The sequence below is a fragment of the Schistocerca cancellata genome, chromosome 7 (assembly GCF_023864275.1).
Source record: "Schistocerca cancellata isolate TAMUIC-IGC-003103 chromosome 7, iqSchCanc2.1, whole genome shotgun sequence".
Classification (NCBI taxonomy): Eukaryota; Metazoa; Arthropoda; class Insecta; order Orthoptera; family Acrididae; genus Schistocerca; species Schistocerca cancellata.
The window spans coordinates 287,831,251-287,853,414 of NC_064632.1; the positions used below are offsets into that span (position 1 = coordinate 287,831,251).

Sequence of the window (22,164 nt, forward strand, 5' to 3'; positions counted from 1 at the left end):
GGCTATACCTTTATACTCACATGCTCTCTCACCAATCCAAACAGTGTGTTGTGTTTGGACTGTTGACCACTTGTCACAAACCGTGTACGATAGCGTGAGATTCATCTTCTAACTGATGACAATAACTTAGCCACCTGCTCAGATTAAAATAGTGTGGTTAGAAGATGGATCTTAACTGAAGAGAAATGAAAAAAGATAAATCACAAGTAAGCTGCGACCAGTCTTGTGATAGTATACTGCCAGAATCCACATTGTCTAAAACACAACTTCTGCTTGGAATGTTCCTTGGCTGATACCCTAATTGCTATGAACAAAATGCATTACTAATCAATTAATATGCAATTTCTCTTTATGTCCAACGTCTTCAACTCGAATCTGTTCGAACGTGTTTTCTTATACAGTTTTGATACATTTCCGTTAACAAAGCCATTTTGAATTTATTTATGATGTAGCCTTATACCACCATACAAAGAAAGCTGTAAATTAAACAGGTAAACAGGTATGTAGCATAGTAATGTACTTTACTGTGTGGTGTGCAGTAAACACTAGCAGATGGCAGCTGATAAGCTGGACGAGTGGCTAGACCTCCTTTGTGATTCTCTTCTGAAGACTGCTTCTCAGCTGACCTCTGCTCACTTTGCCCGTAGGCACGCGAGGGATGGAATCCACTACGAACACGCCCCCACGTAGCAGCTTCTCCTCGCTGCCACACGCTTTCTCTGAAATTAAAAACACACCTGAGTCTCTACTTCACTGCGATGGATAATGCGGTTTAGCTTACTCCAGATAGATCCCAGTGCTCTCGTACAAAAAGCGTCCCTTCTTGCGTCAGTGATGAAGACCTGTAATATGTTGAGCTAAATATGCATAAGAGTAGATAGCAGTAGTGAAGTCAGTACAACTAAAATTCAAATTAGTAACCCACCCTGAGTGTTTTTTCTTCATTGGTCTGCTGATTGGTCTGATGCATGCCGTCATGAGTCACTCCCTTGTCCAAACCACATTACGTCAGAGCAACACTGACACCCAAATTCTTCAGTTACTTGTAGGATATTCTTCAATCTGTTTTCCTCTACTGTGTTACCATATTTTTCCGCTTCAGGTACTATGGAAGAAATTCTTTGACATCTTAACATATTTCTTATTACGAGGGTTATCCAGAAAGTAAGTTCCGATTGTTCGTAAAATGGAAACCACTGTGAAAATCCGGTAAAGCTTTCCACAGGTGTGTTGAGCAGTGTCTCTAGTATGCCCACCGATCGTGTCGCGTCGCTCTTTTCATCTTTGAGTGAACAGTGAGCACATAAAGATGCGTAGATAATAGCGTCTCCCGCCAAGTATGAGGGCATGCTTAGAGACTTCATCTGTGTCACGCAGCCCACATAACACAACTGTCGAGCAGTTGCTTCTTCATGTCAATTCTCGTCCGCACACTGCAGGGGCAATGAAGACGCTCCTGCAGCGCTTCCGATGAGAAGTGTTTCATCACCCACAATGCATTCCGTAATTGGCTCCCCCTGAGTCTCACCTCTACTCACAAGAACCGCTGGCTATGATGACAAAATTTTTCCACAGACAACGAGCTGCAGACCAGTGCAGATAACTGGCCGGAAGCTCTGACGGCTGCTTTCCATGACGAGGATACTGGAAAGTTATACAACAGTACGATAAAACTCGAAGTTGGAGCGGCGACTACGTAGACAAGTAAGTGTAGACAAGAAGGTGTACCTAACTGTTGCAAATAAAACGTTTCTGGTTTTCACTGTGGTTTCCCTTTTGCGACAGATCGGAACTTACTTTCTGGAGTGGCCGAGCGGTTCTAGGCGCTTTAGTCTGGAACCGGCAGGTTCGAATCCTGCCTCGGGCATGGATGTGTCTGATGGTCTTAGGATAGTTAGGTTTAAGTAGTTCTAAGTTCTAGGGGACTGATGACCTCAAAAGTCAAGTCCCATAGTGCTCAGAGCCATTTGAACCATTTTTTACTTTCTGGACAACCCTGGTATGTTGTTCCTCCTTCTTGTTAATGCTTTCCACATGTTGCCTTTCTCAGTGATTCTACGGATAATCCCACATTTCTTATTAACCCACTTAATTTTTAACATTAATACCACCATACTGCAAATGATTCGATTCTCTTCTTTCCCGGTTTTCTCACAGTTTGTGACCCACGTTCATAAAATACTGTGATCCAAAGGTACATTCTCAGAAATTCCTTCTTCAGATAATGGCTGACGTTTCATCAGTTTTAGTAGAGTCGTTTGGATCAGGAATACCATCTTTGCATGTGTACCATCCATCGTATGTTATTTTGCTTCTCAGTTAGATGATAGCTTTCAGTTTGTCTATTTCGTAGTCTCCAAGTTTGATGTTAATTTTCCCACTAATCTGTTCCTGCTGCTTCTCATTAGTGTCATCTTCCTGCCTTTTGCTTGCAATGTATTATGTATGTTCGTTAGACTATTCGTACTATTCAACAGATCCTGCAATTACTCCTTATTTTCCTGAGGACAGCAATGTCATCAGAAAAACATATAGTTCATATCATTTCACCATGAGTTTAACTCCCACTCAAGGATCTTTCTTTTATTTCCTTCCCTACTTCTTCGATCTATACACTGATAGACAGGAACATCCCTGTCTCACACCCTTTTCAATCCGAGCACGTCTTGCATCTATTTTCCTGAGAACTTCAGCATTTCGCCCCACACTACGTTGTCGAACGTTGGACCTTTTTTATAGTTCGACAACTGCTATGAAAGAATTTTAATTTTTCTAAAGTCTTTCTTCCAACATCAAGTGCCCGATGAGGACTGCCCCTCTGGTGCCTTTATCGTTTCTAAAGTCAAACTCATCGTCTAAGAAATCCTCTATTATCTTTCCCTTCTTCTGCTTATTATTTTTGTTAGCCACCTGGATACAATAACTGTTACCTGATTATGCAGTAGTTTCGGCTCTTATTTGCCGCTGTTACCTCACTACTGTGTGGTGATATTTTTCCGAAAGCCCTATTCTGTACCTTCAGACCTACTGACATTAAAACTAAGTTTAATATTCGTTTGTTTGTCACACCGCCCAATGATTTCACATATATGATTTCATATATATATAATTTAACACTATACATTCTATCAGCTAATCACAATGGCAACGTATGGTTCGTATTTTGGTTTCTATTTGCTAGAAATCAGAGCCTGAATCCTTCTGTAATGAGCTAGGTGTTGAACCAAGAAAGATTATAATATGTTAGTGCCATACATTGCGATTCTTTGGGAGTCAGATTTATCAAAATAATAATAATAATAATAATAATAAATGGAAATAAAATTAAACAAAATTTTGGGACTATTACGTGAAATGACTGAAGCCTTATTACCGTTATTAATAATATTTATTTATGTTACATTTTTACCAAACTCATTCTCTGTGTTAATTAGGTAATCCTTCATTTTGCAGAATGTACTGCTTAACAGTAACATTTTAACTGCGTTTTTAAATACTTTTCCTTCACTAATCTCTTTAAACTCTCTGGATAATTTATTTCAGTTTAGTTGTTGGGGTACAAAATGCTGTTCTGAATTTTATGTTTGTTCTTTCGTCGTAAATGTAAGTGCAGTCTAGATTTTTTTCCGTGGCTTTGGAGAACTGTTTGTGCAATAATTGTCAATGGTTTTTTCTTGAATTCGTCCTTGGCCTTGTTTTTACTGAAGATTGTTCTGATTTTTCTATATAATTAATCAGTCCTTCCCACTGCCATTTCTGTTTCTGTGTCCTTACATTTGTCCGACAGCCATTTCAACTTGGCTTTCATATATTTCTATTTGCATGGTGCAATACGAGGGCTATTCAGAGAGTAAGGTCCAATAGGTTGCCATATTGAAACGACAGTGAAAACCTGATAAAGCTTAGCACAGATGTGTCGGGCAGGACCCCAGTATTTCTATCCAGCCCGTCACGTTCCTCTTTTCAATCCTGAGCACACTGTGAGAACGTATAGGGGAGTAGGGCAATCCCGTCTCCCACCAAGTATGAATGCAAGCTGCAACGTTTCGGCTGATTTCATGTATGACATGCATTTCCTTCTTCTTTACAGTTCTCTGCCACACAGTGCAGAGGTAGTGAGGACGCCACTGCAGCGTTTTCGATGGGAAGTGTTCGATCATACAACATACAGCCCAGGGTTCGCTCCCTCTGATGTTTGTTTCTGCTCACGTGAGCCGCTGACTATGAAGCCAGATTTTGGCACAGACAACGAACTGCAGACCAGCGTAGAGAAGTGACTGAAGGTTATTACAACCCCACGACAAATGTCCAAGTCGGTGCGGTGACTATATAGTGAAGTAGGTGGAAGGTGTAGCAAACTTTTGGAAATGAAACGTTTTCGATTGTCATTGAGATTTCCATTTCGCGATAGATCGGATGTTACTTTACGAATAGTCCTTTTTTTGTTAAGTCCAACGTAAGATGAAGTGCGTAAGAGACAACGAGTGCGCAGACAAACATGTTGATATATACCGTATATTTCTATAAACTTCTTCTGGATTATACATCATGTTATGCTATAAATGGATCAACCAAGGGATTCAAACAGAGTTTAGTGCTACTACAAAAATGAACAAACCGTTTGTTCAACATTTTTCAGCATCATATGTTCTACAAAGCAAAAGAATTCTATGGAAGGGTACTCCAGTCACAAGAACCTACAAACATGCAGGTGTCACTTAGTTTCAGAAACAGTCGGCCATAAAATATTTCCCGTTACGAGCAGTCAGGCGTACTGACTGTGAAGGCTCGAGTCATAGTGCGATGGAGAAGTGCACAGAATTCATATTTTGGTATAAACGTCCAGGAGTGGTTCATAAAATCATGAAATTCTGCCTAAAACAATCAATATTAACTAACAACAGCCGTCGAGCATGGCAGACAGTGGCGCTGACACAAAATTTGCGAGATGCAATGTGAAAGGAACTGGAGATTTTACAAGGCAGCGCCAACATCAGCGTTTGCAACGATTTGAGTAGATGGAAGTCCTGTTTCCTGCTTGAGTTAGGCATATTAACTGCCGAATATTTCGCTGACGTGTATCAAAGACCGTTAACACACATGAAATAAGGCCACTGGCTGCTAATTTGATCTCGTGTAGGCCGGGTAGTTACTATGATTAAAGGCATTGCAGTGTGCATTACATTTATTCATTCAAATACATATTACATCAATACTTTGATCAGTTCCTAATAGACTGTTTGTTAATTTTCTCCACCAATTTTTCTAACGTTGCCTAAAGTTTATAGTTTCTAAAGGAGTTTGTTTTGAGAAAAGATGTTGCGTTCATTCATTACTTTTATGTATTTTGCCATACCACGTCCGATCTTGTGCGTACTTAATGTACGGAGACTGATCATCAAAGAAAGAGGATGACTCTTACTCGCAGCATCCGTGATAGTCTCCTATCTGTATTATAAATATTTGATAAAAAAGCTGGTTTTTATGCAAAAAGTCAATAAGCGGTAGCACTCTCCTGTCAATAGGTTGGTAGTAATGCTCCATTTTGTAGACGCTCTTCGCATTTTGCATACCAAATAGTAAGAATGACGTGACAGGTGTTGCGTCTCTTTGCTGATGGAGAGGATGCGTTTCTACTATCAGTAATGAGTCATGGCTACATCATTATGGTCCTGAAGGTAAACGAGCCAGTGCAGTGAGGAAATATCCAGATTCTCCAATACCAAACATGACGAAAGTTGTTCCGCATGCAAGGAAAGGGATGATGGTCACATTTTTTTACTATCATAGAATGTTACGCATTGTCTTGTGTACAGGATAACGGCCGCCAAAAATAGAGTAATAACCGCTTGGCTGGTGTTGTACATAATTTATTTGACGACTGGTTTTATAGCCTTTACTGTTAGACAAGGCACGTTCGGTCCCGGCAATTTTTAATTTGAATGTCATGCTGCACCATATGAAACAGGATGATGTAGCTTCTAGGTTACTAAAAAGATCATTAAATAGATTACTTTCAAGAACAGCCAAGCGGCTATTATTGAAGACGCCATAGAATGACTTACAAGCATACAGTTCTTCCTCACATTACTATTACAGTAGCATGCCACACTTCATTATTGGGTAAACTGTGGAAGCATATTGCAAGGGAATGACCAGAACTTTCTCGGACTGTGTGGCGGCTTCCTCATGAAAATGCGCGGCCTCGTGTCGCAAATGATTTTATACAATTATTGGCTCAGCATCCAGCGTTACCTGACCACCGCAATCGCCTTGTCGCCAGATATGGCAGCCTATAATTCTTTTCTTTGCATCACAAGAAGCAAAGTTCCCGGGTGCTCTATTTGGGAGGTCTGCAGCATTGCACAAGAAAAGTGGGATGATTCTCAAGGACCTGACAGGGAACGACCTGCACCTTGTGTTCGAGGGCTGGCAAAGACGCTTATAAAAAGCGCATTCAAGTAGGAGGGGAGAATCTGAAAAGATCGGGCAAACACTGAAATTGAGTCATAAACATCTGTTAAGAAAAAAGAACGATCAGAGCCTACGTTGGTCAACATTAATATTATTGAAAAATTGGATTAGTTCAAAATGGTTCACCGGCCGCGGTGGCCACGCGGTTCTAGGCGCTTCAGTCCGGAACCGCGCGACTCCTACGGTCGCAGGTTCGAATTCCGCCTCGGGCATGGATCTGTGTGATGTCCTTAGGTTAATTAGGTTTAGGTAGCTCTAAGTTCTAGGGGACTGATGACCTCAGCAGTTAGGTCCCATAGTGCTCACAAGGGAACCTCCCCATCGCACCCCCTCAGATTTAGTTATAAGTTGGCACAGTGGATAGGCCTTGAAAAACTGAACACAGATCAATCGAGAAAACAGGAAGTAGTTGTGTGGAACTCCTCGTTGGAGGGAAGACTTGAACCAAACAAGTCTCGTTCCGCAGCTGCTCACGCTAACCACTGGACCACGGCGCTCCTCAGTTAACAGTATCCTTGATGTTGCCTATCTTGCGCATAGACTACTCAGTTTGTATATTTTGCTTATTTTTTTCATAGTTCCACACAACTCCTTCCTGTTTTCTCGATTGATCTGTGTTCAGTTTTTCAAGGCCTATCCACTGTGCCAACTTATAACTAAGTCTTGGGGGGGGGGGGGGGGGGGGGTCCGATGGGGAGGTTCCCTTGTCAGAGCCATTTGAACCATTTTTTTCAACGTAATGCTGATAAAGACGTTGGTTACAAATAGTATCCGATGCAGCATTTTTGCGTGCGCTGCGTGTCGTTGAGTGGAATGCTACTACTTCTCCAGTTCCGTACATGGGAATATTAATTTACTTTCATCTGTTGTGTTACCCTGATACGTACACTTATTCAGTAAGATTGCCCACGCTAGACATAACGTTACTAGAATTGAGTACGCTTGTAGCTTTCCGTGTAGGATACGACGATTCACGACACGCGGCACTTCTCCACGTTGACATCAACGACGGACCCAATGTTACCCATATCACACTCAGCCCTTGAAACTACTATGGGAAACTACTTCAACAATAACATTATGTAGGCTTACAAGCTGTTAATTTCTTCAGTTAAAATTACCAGTTTCAGATTTCCGGGTCGATACATGAAACTATTCCATAAGCTTTCATTAACGCCTGCCAGTAATATTTTCGGAGATAAAACGACAACTGCATCTAAACTTTAGGGGTCCGGAATTTATAGAAGTGTATGGAAGACACGTGATGCCGATTAAGTGATTACTTCTGGATGGCATCATCGTTCTCAGTTAAAATTAACTCAATACCCGGTTCGCGCGGCTCCCCAAGACGGAGGTTCGAATCCTCCCTCGGGCATGGGTGTGTGTGTTGTCCTTAGCCTAAGTTAGTTTAAGTTAGATTAAGCAGAGTGTAAGCTTAGGGACCGATGACCTCAGCAGTTTGGTCTCATAAGACCTTACCGCAAATTTCCTAAATTTCTTTCATTAACACCATTCAACTGGCGCAAACTCTATAACCGTAAATTATCTAACACCGTCTTATTTTCGGTTAAAATTGTTTTGGTGTTTGCAAATTCCTGTGGCCTTTGTGTACATACACGCGTGGTAATGTGTTGACTTTGCAGAAATGCTCGTCTCACTGAATTCTGGTTCGTTATTCCCATCTCGGAAAACGTTCTGCGACGGCCGATTTTGTCAGTGTGTTGCAGGAAACAGTTCCTTTCGTGTTCGTCTTATTCCAACGATTCAATGTCTCTAAGCACTATGGGACTTAACATCTGAGGTCATCAGTCCCCTAGACTTAGGACTACTTGAACATAACTAACCTAAGGACATCACACACATCCATGCCCGAGGGAGGATTCGAACCTGCGACCGTAGCAGCCACGCGATTCCGGACTGAAGCGCCTAGAATCGCTCGGCCACAGCGTTCTTCTTGTAAGCGGTACCTTCGAAGATGTCTCCCTCAGTCGCTGGCTGTGTAGATTTAATTATCGACCACAACCATTCGGCTGAACGAAAGTGAAGAAACACTTCTGCCTTCCATACAGTGCGTATCCCATTCCCGTTCTGAGATGTCACTAAGTACTTCTTTCTCATTGTTGATGGTATTTCTTTTACCTGAAGACTCTGATAGAACGCTATCTATGCCACCACAGTCCGACAGTCTCTTTTACTTATTTGACATGAATAAATAAGTGTGGGGCAAAGTATAAAATGAAACTGATGTTATCTCCGCTTTAAATCACCTATAGGGTGTGTCAGAATTGATGTGACAAACATCTAGCGGTTGTAGAGCGTGTCTTGAGGAACAGGCTGAGGATAAGAAACCGTGACCAGAAACGTCATCCAAGAACGCTACACAGCGTCGAAGTTATACACGCTGGGGCCTGCCACTAGGCCATCCTTTCAGCAGCAAATGTGACTTTGTATAGTGACGAACGTCTCGCAATGTTATTCGTTATTCAGCGATCTGGACTGATTGCCATGATCACCAGTGGAGCTAGTTGCTGTGTATGAAGGCCTTGTCTCCTACAGGAGATGTGCTGTTGCTTCGTTGGATGACAGTTAAAACAATTGTGACTTCAGAGCATTCCAGAAGAAAAATTAACTGCAGATGGAAACCATGTCTGAAACAAACATCCACCAAGGTAACAGGGCCTGGTATACGTAGGAGACAAGGCTCTCTACGCAGGAGCTAGTTCCATCTTCTAAACTGACGAACGTGGCAATCTGTGGCGGTCACTATTAACAAACATCACAGCGAGATGTTCCATGTACAGCCCGTGAGCGTACGATGTCACGTTTACGGTCGAAGGGTGGCCTACTGGCAGCTGCCGGCGCCTGAACCATCGTCGGATGGCGTTACTGGACACGGCTTCCTATCCTTGGTTTGTTCCTCAGGACACCCCCTGCGACTCCTCGAAGTCTGTCACAACATTTCTGCGACATCCTGTGTAGTACTGTTTCTATGAAGTATTATTCTGCAGTATCGAGCGCGTATTTGTGCGTGATCCAGAGGTATGGCCTCACCTTGGACCAGTTGCTTCAGTTCGTCGGGTGTGACGGTGGCGCCCTGGGCCAGTACGACGAAAGCCGCTGGGTGCTCCTGGTCTTCGTCATGTGGCAGGCCCAGCACCACCGCCTCCGTCACCTGCGGGTGTCCCAGCAGCCACGCCTCCAGCTCTGACGGCGACACCTGACGGAGTAGTCACTCTTCTGTATATTACCGAAAACAGCGTACTCTATCTGAACTAAAGTATACGGGCACTCCTACCTTATGCAGACTTTAGTGATAAATCTCAATAGAGGCGAAGTCACCAGTATAAAGGGAGATGCAGAGTACAGTGTTGTTAGTACACTACTGGCCATTAAAACTGCTACACCACGAAGATGACGTCCTACAGACGCGAAATTTAAGCGACAGGGAGAAGATGCTGTGATATGCAAATGATTAGCTTTTCAGAGCAGTCACAAGGTTGACGCACATACAACGTGCTGACAAGAGGAAAGTTTCCAACCTATTTCGCATACACAAACAGCAGTTGACCGGCGTTGCCTGGTGAAACGTTATTGTGATGCCTCGTGTTAGGAGGAGAAATGCGTACCATTACGTTTCCGACTTTGATAAAGGAAGGATTGTAGCCTATAGCGATTGCGGTTTATCGTATCGCAACATTGCTGCTCGCGTTGGTCGAGATCCAATGACTGTTAGCAGAATATGGAGTCGGTGGGTTCAGGAGGGTAATACGGAACACCGTGCTGGATCCCAACGGCCTCGTATCACTAGGAGTGGAGATGACAGGCATCTTAGCCGCATGGCTGTAACGGATCGTGCAGCCACGTCTCGATCCCTGAGTCAACAGATGGGGACGTTTGCAAGACAACAACCATCTGCACGAACAGTTCGACGACGTTTGGAGCAGCATGGACTATCAGCTCGGAGACCATGGCTGCGATTACCCTTGACGCTGCATCACAGACCGGAGCGCCTGCGATGGTGTACTCAACGACGAACCTGGGTGCGAGAATGGCAAAACGTCATTTTTTCGGATGAATCCAGGTTCTGTTTACAGCATCATGATGGTCGCATCCGTGATTGGCGACATCGCGGTGAACGCACATTGGAAGCGTGTATTCGTCTTCGCCATACTGGCGTATTAACCGGAGTGGTGGTACGGGGTGTCATTGGTTACACGTTTCGGACACCTCTTGTTCGCACTGACGGCACTTTGAACAATGGACGTTACATTTCAGATGTGTTACGACCCGTGGCTCTACCCTTTATTCGATCCATGCGAAACCCTACATTTCAGCAGGATAATGCACGACCGCATGTTTCAGGTCCTGTACGGACCTTTCTGGATACAGAAAATGTTCGACTGCTGCCCTGGACAGCACATTCTCCAGATCTCTCACAAATCGAAAACGTCTCGTCAATGGTGGCCAAACAACTGGCTTGTCACAACACACCAGTCACTACTCTTGATAAACTGTGGTATCGTGTTGAAGCTGCATGGGCAGCAGTACCTGTGTACGCCATCCAATCTCTGTTTGACTCAATGCCCAGGCGTATCAAGGCCGTCATTACGGCCAGAGGTGGTTGTTCTGGGTACTGATTCCTTAGGATCTGTGTACCCGAGCTGCGTGAAAATGTAATCACATGTAAGTTCTTGTGAAACATATTTGTCCAATGAATCCCCTTTTATCATCTGCAGTTCTTCTTGGTGCAGCAATTTTAAGTAAAAGCAGCAGCAGTACTACAGCTACTGCCAGAATTAACCCTATTTGTTCACAGCCAGTATCATTTACACCTGTTACCGTTATAGACACCTATGCTATTTGTCATACGAAAATAGGTATTTCTTAAGTAACTCTGATGTAAAGAAAAGTAGTGTATGCGTGAAACGATGGTCCGCTTATGAGATTATGTGAAATAAATAAATAACAGCAGAACGCGATGGTCAGGAGAGCCCCGTGGTATCGAACATGGGGTAGTCGTTGTATGTCAGCTGATTGATAAAGTCATTAGAGATATTTCAAATGTTCTAAAGCTGCTCAAGCTGACTGTCGGTGATGTGACTGAGAACTAGAATCGCGAATTAACAGCCATTGCATTACCAAGGCCAGGCACAGTTGGGTAACTGGTTGAAAGACACCGCTGAGCTTTGCGGAAGGTGACTGTAAATAATCGCATATTATCAGCGGAGGAAAAGTGCTACCGGAGTTCAGACAGCACGATGGCTATGCGTAAGGAGATTAATAGAATAGGGTAAAATGGTCGACCAGCTTCTCGTAACCGCATATTTCTGTAGTATAACAGCGATGCCACTGGCCGGTAGATGACTGGAAACGAGCGAAATGGCGTAATGAATGACCTTATCTATATCTTGTTGTAATCCGATGGAAAGGATTGCGTTCGTCGAAGGCCTGGAGTCCGTAATGTCAGTGAAAAAGTAAAGATAAAATGTTGTTATAGGTGTCTTGTGTGGTTAGTGTGAGAGCCCCTTGTTGTGCTTAAAGCAACGCTAAAGGCGGAAGGATATGAACATGTTTAAGAGCATTTCTGAAGTGCGTTAAGTGGAGGGAAATTTCTGGTACGATTACTATTAGTATCAGTATGACAGCGCATCATGTGATAAAGCGGCATCCGTGAGGGAACTCTTTATGGACGGTAACATTCTTGAAATGGATTGGCGTGAACAGATTTACAACTTAAACGCAACAAAACACCTTTGGCATGAGTTGGAATATTAACTTCGCTTCACATCCCAGCGATCAAGAGTACTACCTTCACGTTGACGAAGACTTCTAGCAGTCTGAGTACCTTTGATTCGACACTGTAATCTAAACAATCGCTGTGGCACACAAGTCTTATCAGATGCAATCAGACTAGGACAGTTTCACTATCGGAATAACATATAAAGTGGCTCTAGAGATTCAAATATTCTTGCGCAATGCAAGAGACGACGACATGGAAACGTTAGCCACATGAAGATGGGCGTGATAGGTCGAAACCATTTCTGGCATAGACATAAATACTTTTAAAATAGTATTTACGGTGGTTGCGTTCTTGGTCACAAAGTTGTGAAAACTTTTTAGTATAGGGTATTAGAAATGTTTTGGGCGAAAGTATGGTGAATTTATTTTTATTAAAATGAAATGACCGGTTTATGAATGACAATATCGTGTATCAGTATTAGGGTAATAAAAGAGGGCCTCAAACTAGACCGAAATCAAGGTGGCAGACAAGAATGTAGAATTATAATTAAATCAATAGCATTAGCTGCTGACGGGCGTTGATGTACATCAACGGGGACAGTTGAAAATTGGTGCTCCGACCGGGACTCGAACCCGGGATCTCCTGCTTACATGGAAGATGCTCGATCCAACTTTTTTATCTCATTTTGTTGTATAATGTTCGTTGAATTTGTTCGGGGCGGACGTCCGATGACACCCATTTAGGTTCTCCGTTGATCTGTTCACTCAGTTTTTTGTTGTAGGGGTTAGTTAACCCTCTGACCGAACAGACTGAGCTACCGGGCCACCGATCCCCGTGAGACGCACATTCTCAACCTATAGTCCACACACTACATTCGTAGTGCCCCTGCCGTTATACCCACTACTCGCGGCAGACAATCCACCGAGTCCCGTAAGCGTTCAGGCAATTCGTGTGCATCCGCACTGAAGAAGGTCATCGGCCGGTTGGCCTTAACGATATGAAGATGGCGTCTCTTCTTTCATATAGAATTTGGAATTGTTTTTACTCGTAGCGATAGGTATCTTGGGCGTTGTTTCAGGATGTCGATCTTGTTGTGATGAATTTAGCTGCTCGCCACGCTCTGAAGTTAAATGTTGATTACATTCATTAGTTACAATGTAATCGCAGCTTGAAATTATATGAATTAGGTAAGGGGATTATGTGAACCAGCAGCTTGAATGTAAATAAAGTACATTGCAGTAGTTTTACATTCACAAAAAATCTGTTTCTGGCGCCAGTTATTCAGTTACAGTTTCTCTTTATAAGCGACACTTTCACCGAGGTGCAAAACGTATGGACGAAGGTAATTTTCGAATGATGTGCCCCTGGCAAGTAACGTAGCTCGGTTGAACGTAAATCACACAAATAAAGAACTGCTACAATACAGCCAGAAGGTGGCTGAAAGAAATAGACAATGACATAAACAGAAATTACTCCTTTATTCAATGACAATAATCACACTGAAGTCACCCCGATTTATGATGATCCCCTGGACGCTACAAAAGACGGTACCTGGTCCTTAAAAGGGTTTGCGATCACCACAGACGGCAGTACATGCTCTGCAATACGGTACAACGCCGGTCATACGGTTGGTAAGGATTTCTGATGGTAGGGTGATCCATTCCTCTACCAGCTCCGTTGACAAGTGTAGCACGGCCGTTGTTGCATATGGACGCGCTACAGTACGTCTCCCCAAAGCAACACACCTGCTCCATGGCAATTACGTTTACAGAACCGTCAGGCCACTCCATTCGCCGAAATCCTCTCATTCCTGGAGCTCCTGCATCAGCGCAGTTATACGCGGTCTCGCATTGTCATCAATAAAAAAAGACATACTCTGCGTTCAAGGATTTGAAGGTGAGTATGCCCATGCATCATTATACCTCCCCACAACATATTATATGGACTAGCAAGACTATCATGTTCTGCAACTCTCTGTGCGTTACCTCATATAGCGAGAGGTAGGAACGCATAATGCAGATAGGAACATTCTCGAACGTGATCGCTCCGGGATAGGTCTTATCATGTCAGGAGCCATAATGACCCAGTAGCGTACTGACTCCCACTTCTTCGACGAGAGTACGCTCACTCGGAAACGTTATTGTGGCACTGTACTCCTTGCCTCACGTATGCCTTTCCCTGATTGCGATCGATGTTGACTTCATGTTTATGGATAAGAGAGCACTATTCCATCAAGCTGCGCAGGTGGCGGAGCTCTTTGAATTGGAGTATTTCGGCGACTGCCCATTCCGCCGACTTAAATACCATCATCTGCGTTGGGCAGATACATTACAACACGTCCACATGCAGCAATGATCATCCAGCAGCTGTCAGTCACGCCGTGGGAGGAATTACTGGCAGCAGTGGAATCGTTCGGTAGTCAGCGTCAAATGACGGAGCTCTAAATTTGTCAACAGTGTTCCTCGGAAAGAATGTCACCTTCCCTCCAGGTATTCCCATTTGATTCCCGAAGCATCTCTGTAAGACTTACGTGGTGTTCGAGCCCACCAGTAATAGCTCTAGCAGCTAGCCTTTAACCTACTTCGACGTCTTCCTTTAATCCGACCTTGAACGGATCCCGAACACTCCTGCAGTGCTGCAGAATGGGTCGCACCAGCGTCTTACATGTGACCTCCTTTGCAGGTAAACCACACCTTCCTAAAACTCTGCCAATTAACCGAAGTAGACCATTCGCCTTCCCTACCTCAGTTCTCACATGATCGTTCCATTTCATATCGCTTTGCAACGTTACGTCCGTGTATTTAAAAAACTTGAGTGTGTCAAGCAGAACACTATTAAAACTGTACCCGAACATCATAGGTTTGTTCTTCCTACGCATCTGAATTAACTTACACTTTTCCATACCTAGAGCTACATGCCAATTATCATACCAATTAGAAATTTTATGTAAGTCGTCTTCTATTCTCCTACAGTTACTAAACTTTGACACCTTAGTGCAGCCCAGAGCATTATCAGCAAAGAAACCGCAAATTGCTGCCCACTCTTTTCACCAAATCCTTTATGTATATACAGAACAACAGCGGTCCTGTCACACCTCTCTGGGGCTCTCCTGACGATACCCTTGTCGCCGCTGAATATTCGCCGTCGAGGACAACGTACTGGGTTCTACTACTTAAAAAGTCTTCGAGCCACTCACATATCTGTGAACTTAATCCATATGCTCCTACCTTTGTTAACAGCCTGCAATGGGGTACCGTATAAAATGCTTTCCAGACATCTAGAAATATGGATTCAGCATGTTTTCCTTCATCCATAGCATTCAGTATATCACGTGAGAAGAGGGCAAACTGAGTTTCGCATAAACTGTGATTTCTAAAACCTTACTGTTCTATGGACATAAGGTTCTCAGCTCAAGCATGTTTGTTATATTCGAACTGAGGATATGTTCAAGGGTTCTGCAGCAAACCGAGTTAGGAATGTTGGTTTGTAATTTTGCAGGTCCGTTCTTTTACCCTTCTTTACCCTCTTTTCCTGTCGTTAGGAACTTTGTGCTGGGCGAGAGATTAACGATAAATGCATGCTAGGTATGCTGCCAATGCCGTCCCATATTCCTTGTAAAACCTTATGTGATTTTATCCGGACCTGATAATTTATTTCCCGTCAAATCTTTCAGTTGTTTCTCTACGCCAGGGATGCTTATTGCCATGTTGTCCATACGAGAGTCTGTCCCATGGTCAAATGACCGTATGTTTGTACGATTCTCCCGCGTGAATGATTTGCTGTACGTGAAATTTAAAACTTGGGCTTTCATTTTTCTGTCTTGAACTGCCACACAAGGGTAGTCAACAAGGGACTGAATGGAAACCTTAGAGCCTCTTAGTGATTTTACATACGACCATAATTTTCTCGGGGTCTCTGCCAGATCTTTTCCTAACGCATAGATCATTTCACAGACGCACGAAGATCTATTAACCTTTGCTTGTCGTTATTTGTACGTTCTCTTTTGAACCGTTAGCGTAATGGCCTCTGCATTCTCAGCATCTTCGAATTTCGTTATTAAACCACGATGGGTCTTTTCCATTCAAGACAGTTTTAGAAAATGTGTTCAGCAGTATACCGCACGACTATCTCTCTGCACTCACCGCAATGAATCGATAGACAGCCCAGTATATACTCTGTAGGTTCAAGTTGCCTCCAAATATTATTGCATGATCTGGTTATTTAAGTAATACTGCCCGTAGATCATCTTTAAATGATTCTAGAACTGTCACTACGGAATCTTTTGGCTGGTAAAAAATCCAACAATGAACATAGTTTCACCTACACCAGCTGTAACTGACCAGATAACTTCACTGTGACACTCACCTTCGACATCAATAGAGACAATATCATTGTCAACTGCAATGAACACCCCCATTCAACGGCCTCTAATATGTCTTTCCGATATACATTCCACGACTCGCTAAATGTCTCAGAGCTTTCTACTTCGGGGATCAGCCAGCTCTCGGTCCCAAGAATAATTTAAGCACGAGAACTTTCTTGGAAGGCAGTAAATTCAGAAATTATATTACTAATACTACGACAGTTTACTGATAAAATTTTGACAGTCGAACTATATTTACTCTCAACGTGATCTGACTTCCCTTGCTATGTATCGACTGGCGAGTGTTCTCAGTGCACCTCAACTACCCATGGCCTTAAAAACCCTGAATACCTGCTTCCTTCGTGTAGTGCATCCCTGACCTCTCAAGGGGCGTCCTACAAATTCCCATTCGAAATCCGCAACCAAGACTGTAACAGAGTCAACGAAACCGTTGATCATGACCTGCACTCGACTCAAAACCAAAGGACTCCAATCAACTCTGAGAACAATGCTGCAAACTGCGAGTTCTGTTTGCACCCCGCGCGCGAGGCCAGCAGTGTTCACCATCTTCGCCAACCGCCTATATGAACTGACAATGGCCTCAGAAACCATGCGACAGGCGTCATTGATGCTGACATGAGTCATATCTTCCAGACAACTGCACCCTGCGCGTTCGGTGGCCGCAGGTAAGGCCGTCTCCACATCTCGGACTATGCCCACTGGCTGAAGTGCAGAACACACATTGGTTTTCTTTCCATCCCTGAACACTGTCTGCCTAAGAGGCTCCATAACGCCCTAACGTTGGAGATCCGGATAACAAGTAAACACATCCCTCCAGTGTGCCTCCTCGAATCCAGCTAAAGTAGCGGCTATTTATCAATGCACAGGGTGAATGGGCTAGGCCAAGTGGCCAGTCACACTGGCCCTCCACTACGAGCGAGGCGATTGCGTGACCACCTCCCACTCACCCTGCTCTGAGGCCGGATTCACCGTGTCGGGTACACTAGGAGGTGCGTCGGAAGCCATGGGAACAACAAACGACACCTGAGGTATCCCATGCGACGTTCCAGATTCTCCGACACCGCCATACCCCGAGGCTGCAGCCTGAAGGTGACTGACTGGAGTCAAAAGCACGTCCAGATGTTCGCGAATTACAGCCGGCTCCTCCTGCATCCGTACACATCTTAACCTTCCTAGTGAGACTAACAGAAGAAGTAAACTATAAAGGCAGAAAGAATCCTAGTAATCCAACTTGTTCCTGCCTGATGTGTACCGATGGAGGCTGATACGGTAATGAGCTATGGAACTTGCTCTTCAGTGAGGAACTATTGCGCTACAGACTGAGTGAATTTATCCTTACAAAAACGCGAGATAGAAACTCTTAAACAGAAAAACATGCACGAAATTTAATAAATGTACTACGAGGAAAGCACAGAAGAAGATCAACACTTAACTTGCTGCTCTGTAGATATGAATCAGCTGAGAGTTGCTTCTGCAAAGAAAAACCAAACTAGCTACAAGTTTACGTTCTCACAATTAATTCTGAATGCACAACAAATATTTATGAGAAAAATAGCCTTTTATTATAAATTGAAACTGAGATACTTTGAATTATTTAACCTTGCATAGTACTGGTTGTTGTTATGAAAGCGATGTTTGTGTTTGTGTCACCAAAGGGGACGTTCATGTACTTAAACGTCCACCGGTAATATCCCATTAAATTACTAACCTTAAGCATGCAGCGTCTTCTGGGACACAGGAGTTGACGGTGAGATTTCGCAGCGTTTTTACTTAAATATACCATATGTGGAAACCTAGTCTCTATGCTCGATGGCGTGACCACCGAGGAAAAAAAAACGTAAGGCGTTTACCAAAAGCAAATGAACATTACAGTCAGGTACTGATGAAAGAAAATCCTAGCAGTTACTCAGGCTCCAAAAAAACGATCTACAAGGTACCCACCATGTGATTTGATCAGGTGCCAAAATTAAAGTCTTATTCACAATGGAAACTATTCACAAATAAGATCCCAAAGACCAATGGTATGTCATTGTGCTTATTGTAATGCACGCCATCATTTTATAATGACTCTGATGTGATAACTAAGGATCACTTGCATGGCTGAAGCCGATTTGAAATTACAAGATTGTACACGGAAGTGACATTTCATTGTGCTTATTATAACACAAGCAATTTTATGACCGTTCTACAGTGGTATGGGGGAGCAAAGGGCCCACGTACTTGGCTGAGGGACACAATAGTAAAGATGTGGTTCAGATGGAAAACTAGTTAAAATTACGAAGTTGTATATCATCATACTTATTATAATGCACAAAAATACGCTGAAGAGCCAAAGAAATTGGTACACATGCCTAATATTGTGTAACGGTCCCGCCAGAACACAGAAGTGCCACAACACGAGGTGGCATGGACTCGACTAACGTCTGAAGTAGAGCTGGAGAGAACAGACACCATGAATGCTGCTAGGCTGTCCATAAATCCGTAACACTACGAGAGGGTGGAGATGTCTTCCAAACAGCATTTTGCAAGGCATCCTCGATATTCTCAATAATGTTCATGTCTGGGGAGGTTTGTGGCCAACGGAAGACTTTAAACTCGGAAGAGTGTTCATGGAGACACTCTATAGCAACGCATTGTCCTGTTGGAATGTTCGAAGTCCGTCGAAAAGCAAAATGGACATGTATGTGTCACTTGTCAGAGTCGTATCTAGACTTATCGGGGGTCCCATATCACTCCGACTGCACACGCCCCACACCATTACAGAGCCTCCAGAATCTCGAAAAGTCCCCTGCAGACATGGAAGATCCATGGATTCATGAGGCTGTCTCCATACCCATACACATCCATCCGCTCGATTCGTTATGAAACGACACTCGTCTGACCAGGAATTATGTTTCCAGTCATCAGCAGCCTAGTGTCGGTGTTGACGTGCCCAGGTGAGGCATAAAGCTTTGTGTCGTGTAGACATAAAGGGTCACGAGTAGACCCTCGGCTCCCAAAGACCATATCGATGTTGTTTCGTTGATTGATTCGCACGCTGACAGTTGTTGATGGCCCAGCATTGAAGTCTGCAGCAATCTGCGGAGGGGTTGCACTTCAGTCACGTTTAACTATTGACTTCAGTCGTCGCTGTTCCCGTTCTTATAGGATCTTTTTCTGGCCGCAGCTATGTCTGAGGTTTGATGTTATAGCAGATCCCTGAAATTCATGGTACACTCGTGAAATAGTCGTATGAGAAAATCGCCACTGAGACGCTGTGTCCTATCGCTCGTGCACCGACTATAACATCACATTCAGACTCACTTAAATCTTGATATCCTGCCATTGTAGCAGCACTAACCGATCTAACAACTGCGCGAGACCCTTGTTATCTTACAAAGATGTTGCCGACCGCAGTGCTGTTTCTTGACTTTTTACATATCTTTATTTGAATGCGCGTGCCTGTACCAGTTTCTTTGGCGATTCACTGTACAGTAGGCCTGTTCTTTGCAGCGCCGTTACCAGTCTAGCTATAGAATTGTGTGGACTTGCAGCATAGAGAACGAACAGAGATTTCGATACAAAGATAGGCTACACATGGTAACAATTCGTGGTAGAAGACAGAGTTCTGGGTGGTCCTCTGGAGGGAGCACATCTCACTTCACTACCCTTCTTGATGGAGGCAAGACTACGCTTCGGTTCTCAAGACAGATCACTTGTCCATTAAATTTCGGGCATGCAGCCGCGGAAATAATATTTCCTCCACTGATATTTCGGCCGCATATCGTCCGGCTACCCTCAAAGTGAGTCCCAAGACTGACGACAAGATGCCAACCACGGCTTATATGCTCCACCACGGAGATACTGCGTATGCGGGTTACAGATGCTGGTCGGCGGCAAAGAAATACGCTTACATATGCGCCGCTTGTGGCGAAGGCATACTGACATTCGATTCGCTTATTGATGTATGATCGGCGGCGGTGACACCATGACGACTTCTCTGTAGTTTAATTACCCCAAGAGCCGGATTCCATGATGTGTCCCAATAAAACCACTACTTCTATTTATTAAATTATTAGCTAATGTAATGTCTATAGCTTCCTTGACGACAGATTCTCAAAAGGAAGAGGTGGATGTCGAAATCTTCACATCACTGTAATTCATGGAATGCCCTGTATCTATACAATGTTCGGCCACAGGTGACTTGTCTGGCTGTAATAAGCGTATGTACTCGTACATTCGATGCTCCACACATCTCTCATGGACGGTGCGTGTTGCTTGGCGTATGTACAACTTCTCACAATTTCCTCAAGGAATCAGATGCACACCCGTTTTACGAAACTGTAAATTGTCCTGCACAGAGTCGAGTAAAGCTGCAATCTACGTGGGGGGCCGGAAGTTCACCTTAACACAGTGTTTCCCAAGAATACAATCAGTCACTTGTCTTAGAGATGTCAGCTTCTTTATCGCAGCCTGTGGCACTTACGTCACCCACCGTGCTTCACAAGCGAGAGACCTGAGTATGGTGAGAGACTACATTGTTGGCGAGCAGGTGTAAGTATGCAAGTGCATTTCTCAGCTAGCTATTAGGGCTAGGGACATTTCAGAATCTTATACTTTGGCAAACATTTGCAGATGCATCAACCGGGAATGTTAGTTGCATTTGCATTTTTTTCTTTTTCATGGTGGACACTGCCTAACACGGAGTAATCAGCGTGGATTTAACTATTGATAAATCACTTGTAGAATCCAGCCTTATCCCATCCACTTGAATTATCCAGTCTTTGCCAAGGTATTCACGTGTAAGTTTATAGTGACTCATGTTAACTGTTGGTTTTCTGATTCTTTGCATTACATTTAATCGAACTGATCCAATAACAAATTTTTATTCGTATATATCAACAGAGGATATTGCAATAAATAGGGATAAATGTAGACAACTGTTTCACTTTGTAATTAGATGGAAACACTGTTTGTTATCTTGTGTGATTTACAGCATCCAGGTCTCCCGTTTGCTAGGGCCACCACTGTCTCATTAATTATCTGTTGCACGCCACTTTTCTCATTACATGATCGTGAGTCCGTAAGGAGCAATAGGACTATTGCCGAGATCAACTAATGGGTATCATTCTGACACCCACCGAGGCATGTCGAATGCAAAGCTGTAACTTCGTCTGTGTCAGGATGGGGAGCCGAATGTCCAGATGGATATTTTGGAGCACTGTAGAAATGAATCTGATAACACCATTAGCGGTGGACGGAAGGTGTAACCAATAACTGCCTTTGATGTTCCCTTCTGCCTTTACAGTATAATTAAATAGCGAGTGCAGACACGTCCATCATTTTCAATACATCAGTTGTCATATGTTTTGCTGCCAGTGTACTCTAGAGTTTTTTATTGCCACTACGTGTCATCGAAAAGTGATTCTGAGCACTGTCATGAACACTTGAACGAAAAGTATTTAGTTAGTTGTTATTCTGCCTGTACGTAACCGGAACGAAGGAATGCGTGTGCGTGCTAACGAATGCTGTAAAATACTGTGTTCGGCGTCAGAGAAGATGTGGTGCAATTGGTTTTATACATACG

The 22,164-nt window shown here is 43.6% G+C and overlaps 1 protein-coding gene across 1 annotated transcript in view; it reads right to left on the bottom strand.

The window, feature by feature from the left end:
• Nucleotides 1–417: 417 nt before the first annotated feature.
• Nucleotides 418–22,164, bottom strand: part of LOC126092737 (uncharacterized) — a 95,394-nt gene continuing 73,647 nt past the window's right edge. Inside the window, exons 7-8 of the mRNA XM_049908462.1 lie at nt 9,526–9,691; nt 418–719 (exon numbers count right to left, since the gene is read on the bottom strand). Of these exons, the coding sequence (XP_049764419.1) occupies nt 580–719; nt 9,526–9,691 (306 nt within the window). The 3' untranslated portion in view covers nt 418–579. The remainder of the gene's footprint in view (nt 720–9,525; nt 9,692–22,164) is intronic.